The 14903-nt window shown below is 35.8% G+C and overlaps 2 protein-coding genes across 2 annotated transcripts; both read left to right on the top strand.

Moving 5' to 3' along the window:
- LOC18790130 (60S ribosomal protein L5-2) lies at positions 8261-9460 on the top strand. Its single transcript, XM_007223135.2, has one exon. The coding sequence runs from the start codon at positions 8336-8338 to the stop codon at positions 9230-9232; it is 897 nt and encodes a 298-aa protein (XP_007223197.1). The 5' UTR covers positions 8261-8335; the 3' UTR covers positions 9233-9460.
- Positions 11067-13636, top strand: LOC18791519 (actin-depolymerizing factor). The gene is made up of 3 exons (XM_007223649.2): positions 11067-11296; positions 12242-12507; positions 13181-13636. The coding sequence occupies exons 1-3, from the start codon at positions 11282-11284 to the stop codon at positions 13329-13331; spliced, it is 432 nt and encodes a 143-aa protein (XP_007223711.1). The 5' UTR covers positions 11067-11281; the 3' UTR covers positions 13332-13636.

Here is a 14903-nt window from a genome sequence, read left to right as displayed (position 1 = left end):
TCATTTTAGTGATATTTATTTTTTTAATGTTGGAAGATATATATATATATATATATATCCAAGTTCAAAATTCCCACCTCCAATTATTTGTAATGACAATGTTATTTGCATAACAACAACAATGGATATTTGAGAAGTGAAAAAAACAATACTATTTTTGTTTTACTATGTGTTACAAAGTACAATTACCATCAATGTGACTTGAACATAAAATCTACAAAGATAACCCCAATCTTTCTTCAGGAGAGTGTCTCATAGGGATAATGCTTTTTTTTTTTTTTTTCCTAATCCAATCAAGGGAGGAGTGTGAATACTAGCTTGGAACATCTTTCAAAATTGAAGAGAGAAATATTGTTAACTTCAAGTTAGTTGGCGCTTTTTCTTTTTTTTTTTTCCTAAAAAAAAAAGGTTGCAAAGAGTTTAGTGATAAAAAAAAAAAAAAATTAATAAGGCCTTGCTACAATAAATTCAGAGATTTTTTTTTAAAAAAAATAAGGGATAGTATATTATTGATGAACAAATAAAATACAAATCAACTATGTGTCGAATATGAGTAAATCTTCTCCAGTGACCAAACACAACAACATGTTGAATTGATCTGGAGAGAATCACGCACAACCCAAACAATGACTAAATTCCCGATCTAGCAACCAAAAGCACATGTATTCAGACCTACAATACAAATCTGTCGAGCAACGACATAAACAGCAAATCCATATCGAAAGACAAAAGCTAAAAAGAAATAAAAATCTTAAATAGAAAATAAATTACAGCAAACTCCTAAAGAGTTTCTAAAAATTATTAGTCTAAAATAAAACTAAGAAATAGGACCACTGCTCCACACTTCCGGGAAACCCGAAGAAAATCATAACGTCATACCAGCTAAATCCATAGTCCCCCACTAATTAAACCCAAACCCAACGCAACCATACATATTCCCCTCTTTAGAGCTCCAAACTATGTCAAAGGGAGCCAACTCCTTGTGTATGTAGGCCAAAATATGGTGACCATATCATGGCAACGACATCGTTTCACGACGACCGCTTCCACATCAGAAAATAAACTAACAATCTTGAGGAAAAAGAGAGGAAAGGAGAAAATAGGGGATGAAAGGACAAGGGAGGAGGTAAGGAAGGAGGCCGCAAACCTCAAAGAGGCCGATGACTAAGACTTTTTTTCTTAGGATTTTCTCAAGAAGTGTTTAATAATTCTTATTTTAATTTTGACCAATGAATTCAAAGATGAAAAAGTATATATCAGGTGAAAAAGAAAAGTGAGGCAACGTTGGAAAGGCAACCTGGATGGTCGTGGTACATTGAATAAGAAATATGAGAGCAATATAAAAAGTTGACTTGACTAGCTATTTATAATAAATAAATAAAATTTTATCCGCCAATTTATTTGAATTACTATCTCATAGACTCATAGAACTCTGCGGTCCCATGTTTGAAAAAAATATGTTTTTAGTGTTTATCATTGACTAATCCAAGTACAATTTTAGTCCATTTTAATATGCACTATTAATTTTGATGTTGCCCTAGTCGTCCCACTTTCTTCCATTTATTCACGTCGACTAAACACTAACTCCATTTTATATTCGTTACTCCTTCTTGGCCAGTTATTTTCATCATAATGGACTTGTACAATTGTTTAGTATGCATGTCGTTTAAGTCTATGTCTCCTCTATCTTTTCCGAGCAGATACCGAAGATGGAGGAGAAAAATTAGCTCCAATGAGTATCTCACATTTTTCATTATGCACTAGTAACATGATATGAATTTGTGAGACACCAGTTATATAATTGCAACGAAAGTACCCTAAAGGTTTTGTCATGATGTATGGGTTTTTTTTCCAGACATCTGAGATCGTTTAATAGCTTAAAATTAACTTTTCGTGTTATTTCAATTTTTAGGAAACTTTGTTAAAATTTTATTTTATTTCCTTTTGGATACCTAGGGTTTATAAGGTACTTAAATCAATTTTAAACCTATGGCTAGGGTTATGTTATGTTATTTCATATTATCAATAAACTTGAGGTTTTCTCATTCTTTCTAGTGGATTCCAGAGTTGTGTGTTGTAGGCTAACGTTTTAACCAATCTATCCGATTCATACTTATAAAGACTTTTTTTAAGTGAGTGACTTTTATAGAGATGACAAATTCTTAAATACTTTCATAGAGTTGATAAAAATCACTAATAAATTGGCAAGACTTTTGCTCTTAATAATTAGCCTTAAAAGTATGGAAAAGTCATTCATTTAATAAGCTTTTTAAAAGTCATTAACTTTTTGAATACCACCAAACTTTTAAATACTTTTTAAAAGTCATTAACTTTTTGAATACCACCAAACTTTTAAATACTTTTTAAAAGTCATGATTGAATACCACCAAACTTTTAAATACTTTTTAAAAGTCACAATTGAATACCACTAGACTTTTATATACTCTTTAAAAATCTAAATTGAATACCCCAAGACTTTTAAACTCTATAAAAGTCATTAAAAGTTTGAATTGGATACACCCCCCTAAGTATCATGTTGCGTCAACAAGTGATAATCTAAACTATATAAGGAGGAGTTTTTCATGAGGGTTCGAAACTGAGATCATTGATCTGCAAATTAAGACTCTTTTTTTTTTCCACTTAACTAGACTCTGTTGACATAATAAGGATCTTTTTAATTAACTTTTTCTCATATTATTTTGTCATCTTAAATATTTATTACATCTTTTATAGAAAAGAAATTTCATTGTATAGATGAATCTCATGTCCTCGCGCAGTAAAATACACACATCAACCATACTGTAGTTAGAATTAAGAACAAACAGATTCGTTAGTTGGGCTTTTTTCCTCAACTCTTCTTCCTCTAATTGGTAGTAACCAGAATTAATTACAATAATTAATGTGATGCATGCATTCACCTTTTTGAAAGGAAAAAAAAAAAGATTGAAGAAATTTTTTTTATTTCGTGTATCTTAGGTTAGATAGTTTGCACTGACACTGTATCTGAAGTTGAATAGCCATCCATACCATGATTGAATCTTTAATGGATGGCTTTTCTATGGGCAAGGACTTACTGCATATTTTCTCCCCTTTGTATCCAATACGAAACTTCCACCTTTCTGATTGACCCAGCAATCGTTAAACTTTGTCTTGCCCTGTGTTTGGTCGTTGGTGATAGATGCATTCATCTGGTGATAGGGCAGGTAAGAAGTTTGGGGCATGCAATGGTGGTAGGACTTGCAAAGTATTTGAATGAAAGTGAGATTATTATTGTTTTTTAGGAAGAGGGGAGATGTGCCATTTTCAGTCAATTTTTATTTTATTTAAAACGGTTGTAGCAGATAAGCTAATATTAACCAAACCATTTTCGTTTGTATTATATATATATATATGTTCAAAATTGGTTGTTGTTCAACAAATGTGTACCACAAGTAGTTGCAGAAAAAGATGACTATATAACAACTCTGGGAGCATTCTTTTTTCTTAATCTCTTAGATTGCATGGGTCTTTTTTGACTAAATGAAAATTATTTCACCAATACTGCTCTGGAATCTCTTGATTTTCAACGATCTCATCTGTCTATCGCCAACTAAATCCTAATAACTCATTCAATTTTTTCGATGCATTCACTGTCATTATAACTTAATATTAGCTTTAAGAAGATAAAGAACTTGTAACTCAAGTGGTGAAGAACATTTATTTTGCATCCGAGGTTCTAGATTCGGTTTCCCTCTCGTCCAATATCGCTTGTATAAATTTATTTTGAAGATGCTTTTTTCATCTTTGGTTTTCAACTTAAATCGATGGCGTTTGATGTCTATTATTCGATTGTTGAAGAAAAAAAAAGACTCTCATCCCATGTGTTTTAGCATTTTGTGAATTAATCCAAAATTCCAAGCAATGCTTTTTCATTGTTAATTGCATAGAGACATGTTAATTAATAAGTGTACGTAATTTTATAAAAAGACTTTATCCAAAGGATGTTAAGATTATTCTACAGACACTTAAATTAATAACAAGTGTACGTAAAGACTCTATCCAAAGCACGTGTATGTGTTAAGAAAATTTTACACCTAAACAGAAAAAAAATCAAGCCACTCTCTGTCTTGAACAAGTTCTTCTATATATAAAAGACTTGGTATTTGTATGTAGTATTATTACCATCTAGAATCCAACCATGAAAATAAAATAACAATGTGATAAAATACAGACTGTGTTTGGTTGCAGATATGGAACGGTGCGTGAAATAATCAAGAAAGGAATGAAATAAAATAAGGGAATTAACTAATTCCAGAGAAATGTTGTTGTTGGCAATCAGGAATAATCATCCTCTACTTCTCCTCTCTTATTTTCTGATAACGGAAATGTGCAACTCCTTTCATCTTTTTTTGGAGGATGAATATTTTGGAGTGTTAATAACATATCCCTTCTATTTGTTTTGTGGAATACGAGCCTCAAGCATTGGGCTTTGGTTTTCAGCTCCCTTCTTATTGGGTCATGTTCGAGGTTTTAGACTTAGGTCACATTTGGTGGGTTTGACTGGAAGGATCCCGTGTCTCTAAATTTGAATCATTTTATTAATTTAATAACTTAGTCACTATGCATTTATCTGCATTTCGCAAGATCTGAATCATTCTATTAATCTAACGACTCAAGATATGACACGATAATTTTTAACTTTTGACACCTATATTATTAAAACAAATTAAAAAAAACAATGAAGATAAAAAATTAAAAACCTAGCAGCCATCCTAAATACCCGATAGAAGAGAGGAAAGAGGAGGGGGGGGAGAGAGGAGAGGGGAATAGGAGACAAGGTTGGTTGTCAGGAGGGAAGTTGCAGTAGTGGGTGGGGTGGAGCATGTCATGGCTGGCTGCTGATAGGTTTATGATTTTTTTTTCTTTATTTTAATTTATTTAGATTTAACGGTGTTAAGTTGGAGTTAATTATATGAATGGGTGTCAAATTTAAAAATTGATGTGTCATATCTTGAATCATTAGATTATTAGAATGGTTCAGATCGAGTGAAATGCGAGTAAATGTAAATTTTTTTACTAATTTTTAACTTTTTGTCTCCAAAAGAAAGTGTTTATATGTTATGAGTATATGAAGAAGTGATTATTAGCCTATTCAAAATCACTTTCAAAACCAACGCTTAAGTTTAATACAACTATTATAATTGAAAAATGCTTCATATGCGACAGTTTTTTACCAATTTTTTCTTCTCCATCTATGATCTATGCAATACATGTTTTGTAAATGACACAACTGCATTGAAAACTGAGCATGATTTAGAACTAACTGTCACAACCATATTAGTTGAGAAAAAAGTTGAAAAAGAAAGTTGAAAACTATAACATTATTTCTTGTTTAGGTGGGGCATGCGTCCAAAACGCAGAGAGGTGACCACACGGGGGAGGACCTGCATGATTGAAAGATCTAAGAGCAACTTCACCCATTTGTCCTTAGTCATGGCAATGGTGGAGCTAGGGCAGTCACTATTTACGTGAATAGTGGTTGCCCTTGCAAATAGTATTTTGTGTTTCCACCCATTGTCATGGCTAAGGGCAATTACTATTCATTTTTTGTTTTTTCTCCCTATTTTTTAATGAAAATAATTAATTTGGGTAATATTTTCAGATAAGATTTCCGGATTCCTACGTGTCAAGACTATTCATAATCAGATAAAATTTCCGGATAAGATTTTTGGATTCAAATTTCGGATGAATTTCAAAATTCAAATTTCAGATAAATTTTTGGGTTCAAATTTCGAATGAATTTCAAAATTCAAATTTCAGATAAATTTGGGTTCAAATTTCGGATGAATTTCAAATTTCAGATAAGATTTTCATCCAATAAAATCAAGCCACGTGGCATGTCTATCTTGCCAAATTTTTCTATAAAACCAGAGGCTCAGGTCATATTCTCACACCACATCTTTCTATATTTTCATTTCTCAGAGTTTAGATTTCATACTTCATTCATTCTCAATGGAAGAATTTAGGAGATGCTTGGAGAGGCAAGAGCAAGAAACAAATGAGAGAAACCGTAGAGCAGATGAAATCAATGAGTTGCAGAGACAAGTCGATGAGCAAGTTCTCATAGCAGGGCTTTGCAAGATGAAGAGAACCAAGGTCGCCGCCGTGGTTCACAAGTCGGCCGCCGCTAGAATGTGGAAAGACATAGGCATTCTCGGGGTAAGAATCTTTTGGAAGATTATTTTATCCCAACTTCTTTGTACTCTGATGTTGATTTTCGAAGGCGATTTAGGATGCAACCTCATTTGTTCAATAAAGTCATGCATGATATTTGCAATTATGATGCATACTTTGTTCAAAAGTGTGATGCTACTGGGGTTTTGGGGCTTCTTCCGGAGTAAAAGCTTACAGCTGTTATACGAATGTTGGCGTATGGAACATCTGCTGAATTATTATTGCTTGAATTACCCACTTTCTTTGCCTTCGCGGCCTTTCGGCCAATGGGCCTCGGCTCCTTTTCCATGGGTGAGTCTTGACTCATAGGAGAATCGAGAGGTGAATCTGATGCCATTGAATCACGGAGTGACGTCTCGTTTAATACAACGGCGGGACCCGTTGGAATAATTATGAAGCGTTTGCAATATTTCACCACCTCCCAACATTCATGATGGTTGAAACTTTTTTTGCCACCCCCGGTTGCACCGAACCACATTTGTGCTTGTATCATCTATTTAACAAAAAAATGGAAATGCAATAAATATTTAAAATATATTGGATATGCAAGTAACAAAAATAATAATAATAGAAATGCAATTAAGTTTACAAATAAATTAGAAGTGCAAGAAAATTAAGAAACAAGTGCAAATGCAAGAAATATTAACTACATATTGAAAATGCAAGAAATATTAACAAAATATTGAAAATGCAAGAAATATGAACAAAATATTTAAATTGCAAGAAATATTAACAAAATATTGATAATGCAAGAAATATGAACAAAATATTTAAAATGCAAGAAATATTAACAAAATATTGAAAATGCAAGCAATATTAACAAAATATATATATTAGGAGATTAAACTTAATAAAACAAAATTATAAAATACTTACCTCGATAGTACAATTTTCCCCGCTTCTATAGTTGTCCATCGCTTTTGCTAGGGCAGCTCTCCATTTGCCCAACTCTTTATTTAGGATTTTTCACCTACTGGATAATGCCATCTCTGTACGAGTAGACCCCGGAATTTTTTCACAAAATTCGGCATGAATTTTTTTCCACATATGAAAAAATTTCATCTCATTGCCGGACACGGGACAATGACAAATTTGGAGCCAAGCCTCACACAAGGAAACATCTTCCATGGTGCTCCAAACCCCTCCGGTTTCGATAGAAGAAGCCATAAAAATATGAAATCAAAATGCTAGATGAAAAAGAGGAAAATGTTGAGTAAAGAGTGAATAATAGTAGAAGTATAAAATGAAATGTATGAGGATTGGTGTTGAAAGTGAAGGGTATTGATAGGTATTTATAGAAAAAAAAAATATCAGAATTTTTTAGAATTTTTTAAAAAAAATTACGATTTTTTTTCATATTTTTATTGCCCAAAAAAGCCTCAGCCATAGGATGGATTCGGAGATGCTGATCGGAGGGCTGGGGAGGAGACACGTGGCTTATTCCCGTTGGAGCTGGCGTCGCGCTGAAGTCAGCGTGACGCGAGGACTGACGTCAGCGACCGCGGGCTGGAGCTCGGGCTCGTCTCGCCTTCGGGCTGGCCCGAGTCAGTGGGTCCCACACCCCCCCGGACCTGGGCTGTGCGGTGGAACGCCATTTTTTTTTTTTTCCCCTCGCCTCGGGCTGGGCCCTTCCGTTGGACTTGCTCTTAAGCACTGGTTTTACAAGTCTCACCTATACACGTGAGATGAGACTCAAGGACTAGTTTTGGAGTCGGCTCCAATTCAATCGAATCTGGGCCACTAAATGAGGCCTGGGTTTAGTGCGCATGGCTTGGTTAAGGCCAGCTACGTGTTTAAGGATTGGGTCGAAGGGCTTAGAATATGGGCCTCGCATTTCGGTCCAGGTAGGGTTTTGTGGCTGAAGCGTTGGGTTCTAGATTTCGGGCTAATCTGATGTTGCTTTTTGTTGTGGGCTTGGTCTCTTTGTTTGGATTGAAGATATCTTCTGTCTGTCAGGTTTAGGGTTTTGTAGCTATTGGGCTTTCTCCTATGGATTTCCCAAAATGGTAAATTCAAGGCAGGGTCCTAATCAAAAGGGTATAAATTGCTGCTCATTTCTCGTCTTCAACCCTTCTGAAAACCCTAGCCGTCCCTCTCTCTTTTCTGCCATACCCTCTCAGCCATGGCCTTCGTGAAATCTCTGAAATCCAGGGCCTACTTCAAGCGGTTCCAGGTCAAGTACAAGAGAAGAAGACAGGGAAAGACCGATTACAGAGCCAGAATCCGCCTCATCAACCAAGACAAGAACAAATACAACACACCCAAGTACCGGTTCGTCGTCCGATTCACCAACAAGGACATCGTCGCCCAGATCATCTCCGCCAGCATCGCCGGCGATCTGGTTCTCGCCTCCGCCTACGCCCACGAGCTTCCTCGCTATGGGCTCAAGGTGGGCCTCACCAACTACGCCGCAGCCTACTGCACCGGTCTTCTCTTGGCTCGCCGAGTCCTGCACAAGCTCGAAATGGCCGACGAGTATGAGGGCAACGTCGAGGCCACCGGCGAGGACTATTCTGTGGAGCCATCGGAGAGCCGGAGGCCATTTAGGGCTCTGCTCGATGTGGGTTTGATCAGAACCACAACTGGGAACCGTGTGTTTGGTGCTTTGAAGGGAGCTCTGGATGGTGGGCTTGATGTGCCTCACAGCGAAAAGAGGTTTGCTGGGTTTTCTAAGGACAACAAGCAGCTTGATTCTGATGTCCACAGGAAGTACATCTATGGCGGGCATGTTGCTGCTTACATGGGGATTTTGAGTGAGGATGAGCCTGAGAAATTTCAGACCCATTTCAGTGCGTACATCAAGAAGGGCGTTGAGGCTGAAGGGATTGAGGAGATGTACAAGAAGGTTCATGCCGCCATTCGTGCCGATCCAACCGTGAAGCTGACTGAGAAGAAGGAGGTGAAGGAGCACAAGAGATTCAATCTGAAGAAGCTTACTTATGATGAGAGGAAGGAGAAGTTGATTGAGAGGTTGAATGCTTTCAACTCAGCTGCTGGGGATGAAGATGATGATGAGTGAGTGTGGATGGTGCCCAGTGGGGGTTTGGGGCTTGAGATTTAGTTGTTTGTTTTTGTTATGTAGACAGCTTTTCAATTCCTTACTCTTAAAATGCATTTGATTTCTGTTTTTATGTTTCCAAGTCTTTTTTTGGTGTTTTTGCTGTTTGAGACAATCCTAGCTAGAAATATGCAATCGGAAGTTTTGAATAGTAGTGTTGTTATTCAAGCCCCCTAAACCCTAGTTTTATTTCAAGTGTTGAACTTTGATTTCCATGAATTAGCACCTCACAGGAAATGACCTACAATTGAAACTAAAATGAAAAACACTAGTGATTTTGGTTGCAGAGGTTTTTAGATTCCTACGCACAAGATTTTCATTGCAGATCCTCCAGGAAAATCTTTGCCATCACAATCTAGTTTTACTGGAAGGTCTGAGAATCTTCCATTCCTTCAATGCTGTTCATCCCTGTTTCTTGATAGCTTCAGAAATCAGTTTTTGAGGGGCTGGTTTGAAGATTAGTTATAGGCAGATAATTAGATTGTTCCCCTAAAAGAACTTAGTTATGCTAATTTTGATGTCTCTGTTAAACAGAACATTTATGTTTCTGCTGCTACTGTGATACATGATCCAACCAAATGGTAACCTTATATTTGGTGGAGCAACTAGGAGTCTAGGCCCTTCAAACGTTATCTTCATGTAACCCGGCTGCATCAACTTTAACTATTGGTGGCAGGCACTTGGTTTAGCCTTTGGGCTTTGTAGCTTTGTTGTTTGTCTGGTGTTATCTTGGATTAAATGGGTTTCTAGCCTTTTATGGGCTGTAGTTTGGGGTTTCTCTGTCTTGGATTGTATGATTTTTCTTCGGCCGATGGACTCTCAAAAGTTGGTTTTGTGTTGGGTTGTATAATTTTTCTTTGGCCCTTTTCCCTTTCACCGCATTGGTTTAGGTTGTGTCCTTATTATTTGTAACTAGAAAAGCTTATGCATGGTTTATACAACCATCCACTATATAATGATTGATGGTCCACAAATGCTACATAAATATTGTCAACAGGATCTAGCTCAATCAAAAAAAGTCATGATTTATAGATTAATGATCTTAAGTTTGAACCTTCATAACATCCTTGTAGTGTGCGTGAAATACTCTCCTATTTTTTATAGTTGAGACTATTGTTTATATTAAAAAATAAATAAATCCAAGCATCAACACTGTAGCTATAGTAAATTAATTTTGGATTTATCACAACATATAGTCAACGGTCACATATGCTCTCACATAAATGACCTAATACATGTTGTTTACATTGTATTACTAATTCACCCTTAATTAATAATAACTAGCCCCTTGGCACATATGCTCTCATATAAATGACCTAATACATGTTGTTTACATTGTATTACTAATTCACCTTTAATAATAACTAGCCCCTTGGCACATGCTCACGCATGTGCTAATTAATTAATTTTTTCTTTTATTCTTAGAATTAAGAAAAGATATATATGAGTAGTTATGTTTCATAAAAACAGGATATATTATCTGATTTTATTTTTAATTTTAATTTTTGTTATTATAAAAAAATATGAATTTATCATATTATCTTCATTTAATTAATAAATTTAATTCTTAATATTTAAATTAACTAAAGATATTTTTTGATATTTTAAATATTTCACCATTCTCTGTCTCTTACTTTATACTATATAAATAGATAATAATAATACCAACACATGTCGTACATATATTATAACAGGTATATTGCAAATGCTGGTTGAGAAAAGTTAAGTAAACCTAATCCGATATGACCACATCAATGAATTCTCCTCTAACACGGAATGGCGGGTCGTTGTCAGGAAAAAGAATAATACAATACTTAATATTTAGACCGAGATACGAAAAACACACATACGAGACGCGCCTCTTTTTTACTTTCCCCTCCCTCAAAACGCGAATCTTGTTCTTTTCCCTTTTCTCCTTTTGTTCTTCAGTGGCTCCTATTCTCCTCCTTTCTTCTCCATACGCTCCTCCCTCTCCCTCTCTCTCTCTCTCTATCTGCCTCCGTAACAGTTATGGCTTTCAGAGGAGTAAGTTTCACCTTTTACTTGTTCAGATCTATTTGTATATATTTTTTCTCTCTCTTCTGGGTTTATAGATTTGTGTTTCTGTTTTTTTGGTGCTTTTAAAGTTCTGATTACTGGGTTTTGGTTTGCTTTTGGCAGCAGATAAACGCATGGGCTTGATTTTTAACTGCAAACTCATTTTCTCTTTTGTTTTCTGTAGAAATTTGAGATTTTTTTGGTCAATTATCGATCTACTTGCACTTATTAATGTCGTTAGTTAGTAATCTGCTTGTTGCAAACCTTTTCTCTCCTGGGTTGTTCATACTTCACTTTAATTTATCAAGAAGAAATTTAAGAATTTTTTTGGGTGCTAAAAGTCCAGTTTATTTTTTTTCGTACACTGGATATATAATGGTGGCTGTAACTTCTGTTCTTATTTTTGTCGTAGCAATTCATTTTCTTGCACAAATTTGATGGCTTTATTAGAATTTATATAAAGGCAGTATCTGGTTTGAGGCTTCTTGTTTGTGGATGTGGGTGTCCGAATCTGACAAAGATGTGATTCCTTTCATTGCATGTTATGGAGACTTGGGGCTTGGACTTTGAATTGGATTATCATTGAAGTTTTTTTTATTTGGGTTTGGTGGCTTTGGAGTGATCATGGGTTTTGTTCTGTTGGCTCCAAATAATAAATATGAAATTCAATATCCACAGTTGGAATTACAAATTCAAATGTTGTTATGGGCCATCAATGTCCGTGTAATTCCAAATGGTAACTTTCAAGTTTGGGCAGGATTAAGCATATGTTTGATTTAATCCTGTATAGCGTCCTGGTGTTTGTTCTTCTTGGACGGGTTTGTTTAATGATATCTTGAAGTGAAATTCTGATTTTATTATGCTCTGCAAAAAATGACAACTGGTAGTTAATGCTGTTTGGAGCAAGTATTTAACACTGGGTTTTCATTTCAGGGAAATGCTTCATCAGGCATGGGTGTTGCTGAGCACTGCAAAAACACGTTCTTGGAACTGCAGAGGAAGAAGGCTTATCGCTACGTGATTTTTAAAATTGACGAGAAGAAAAAAGAGGTTGTGGTTGAAAAGACTGGAGGTCCAGCTGAAAGCTATGATGATTTCACTGCTTCAATGCCTGAGAATGACTGCCGCTATGCAATTTATGACTTTGATTTTGTCACTTCAGAGAATTGTCAAAAGAGCAAGATCTTTTTCATTGCATGGTTAGTTTCTTTTGTATGGTTACTTTTTCTGATTCAAAATGCAGTTAAAATTGCCAATCGAACTTTGATGCTAGTTAGTAGTGACTCTTCTTTTGGTTAACTGTGTTTTACTCGAGATGATTCTGTGTTTTGACCCTCTCTAATCGCAAATGTCCTTTGGAAAGTTTGTCGCATAAATAGGTGAATGCTCCCCCTGGACCAAATTATGATGGCAAACATAGCGATGAGTTTCATTTTCCACTTGCTTTGCTTCTTAAGCATTTGGTGAGGATCGTTTTTGTGTTGGTATATTGGAGGATTTTTATAGTTTGCTTGGTTTTTGAAATGGAAGCTGGGGTTAATGTAGCCTAGAAACTTTTGGATCGAGTTCAGCTTAATTGCTCCTTTCTGAGCTCTTTTTCAAGGATCGCTTCCACCTCTTTTCATCATCATATCCCACTTGGTTTATGTGAAACTTGAATAAAAACTATGGATCTTGTTGATGATTTGGGTCTCGTTGTGATCTCACATAGAGGAAAGATGTTTGCTGTTTACATATGCAACTTTTAAAGGTGTTTCGTATATGGTTGTGTTTCTACTATTTTCTGTATGAAACTGCTTTTCTCCCCCCTTTTGAGTTGCTATTGCCATTGCCATTTCAATTTTGATGTGATACTGATGCTTCCTTTTCCAGGTCACCCTCTGTGTCACGGATCCGTGCCAAGATGCTGTATGCAACATCAAAGGACAGGTTCAGGAGGGAGCTGGATGGTATCCATTATGAAATCCAGGCAACTGACCCAACCGAGATGGAACTAGAAGTCCTTAGGGACCGTGCACACTGAGCACTTGTTTTAAAAGGGTTAGGTATTTTAGAGAAGCACCTAGGCTTCTTTTGGAACTCGAGGGAATTACTTTTCTGGTCTGAATATGTGCATTATATGTTCCTGGCAGAAATTAGGTATAGTTTAATATAATTAATAATCAGCACCTGGGAAAGCTGATTAGGGGCTCTGATTATGATCTCAATGGCACCGGAATATGAGCTTCCTTATTACCATGATGCTTCTCAGGTGGAAATTGGATATGGTAATGTATAATGATAATTTGACTCATGTTCTATGGAATAGATATTCATACTTTATGTCTCTCCTTGCATTGCATTTACCACTTATCATCGTAGTACATTTTAGTTTTGCAATGAGTACTAAAAAGCCGAATGGATCGGTTATGAATTTTATGACCTTTGTTCGTGATAGTTGAAGGGATCTATTTACTGCTACAGAAATTTGCCTTTAGGTTATTCATCCGAAACAATAATAACCCTTTTGATATTGTTTCATTGCTCTTCGTTAATCAATTTACCTTTCGAATTTGTGACAACTTGGTCACCTAAGAGAAACCAACAACACGAAGCTGAATGTTATAGATTGCCCCCTGTTTTCTAGCTTTCATGTGTTTTAATGCTAGTTTAGCTCAGTTCTTGAATGGTCCTGTGCATTTTGTAAGCTTTGATATAATTGGACTGTCTCCATAAACGAGTCAAATTAAAATTAAAAATCAGATAAGCTATGTTACAAGTCAGGGATCATATTGGTTGTCTCCTTGTTTTGCTTTCTAATGCCTTGTGACCATGCTCAAGCATCAGACCATTTGGTACAAGGTTAGATTTCAGGCACATCACATGGTGTGAGACGGTTTGGTGATGCAACCAAAATTTTGATCCAACAGTTGGTGAATATGGTTTTGTGCTCAAAGATAATATCAGCAAATGCAGATAAGAAAATTTCAAGGCTAACCCAGATGATCTTTTTGCCTAATTTCTCTTGGTACATCAAGCTTTTATCAATTTGGTAAACAGAACTTTTAGAATTGAGGGTACTTGGTAGGTATTCTTGTTTTTTCGATGCTAAAACGGTAGAAGATGAACAAGATCTGCATGCAAAGAGGACAAAACCAATTAATACTTTACGGGAAGTCCGTGTTTTCTCTTCCCATCAAAATGAGGCTAAACAACATTAAAGAAAGTGGTAACAAAAGCAAAACCCTTACTTAATTTAGAAACAAAATCAAGATAATTTGCAAACGTTTGGAAGTTTGGTCAAATCAAAAGTTCTAAAACATGTTCGGCTGTCTTTGAACTTCAAAAGGATTTTCAGGACTCTTTGGCTGGTCTTGCAATTCCGAAGGACCAAAAGGTAAGGTAAAAAAGACTATAGGACCCTGTAGGTGCAAATGTTAAAGCGAGGCCTAACAAGACCTTTAGCCTTATCTTTTTTACCAGTGGGGTTCACAAAGAAGACAAGAAATCGTCGTCTACCATAATCACTGTCATTATCTCCACGTGATGTTACGTTAATGGAATAATCATACAGTCACGTAAAGCCATTTCTTTGATTCACAGTATTGACCATCTC

Source organism: Prunus persica, chromosome G1, assembly GCF_000346465.2.
Source record: "Prunus persica cultivar Lovell chromosome G1, Prunus_persica_NCBIv2, whole genome shotgun sequence".
NCBI classification, from domain to species: domain Eukaryota; kingdom Viridiplantae; phylum Streptophyta; class Magnoliopsida; order Rosales; family Rosaceae; genus Prunus; species Prunus persica.
Note: the sequence above shows the minus strand (reverse complement) of the source record. Positions and strands in the feature narration are given on the sequence as shown.

Bases quoted from the DNA above. Each gene is read 5' to 3' on its own strand.
- LOC18790130 (XM_007223135.2), top strand. From the start codon at position 8,336: ATGGCCTTCGTGAAATCTCTGAAATCCAGGGCCTACTTCAAGCGGTTC.
- LOC18791519 (XM_007223649.2), top strand. The intron at 12,508-13,180 runs GTTAGTTTCTTT...TTCCTTTTCCAG, and splicing joins AAGATCTTTTTCATTGCATG to GTCACCCTCTGTGTCACGGA.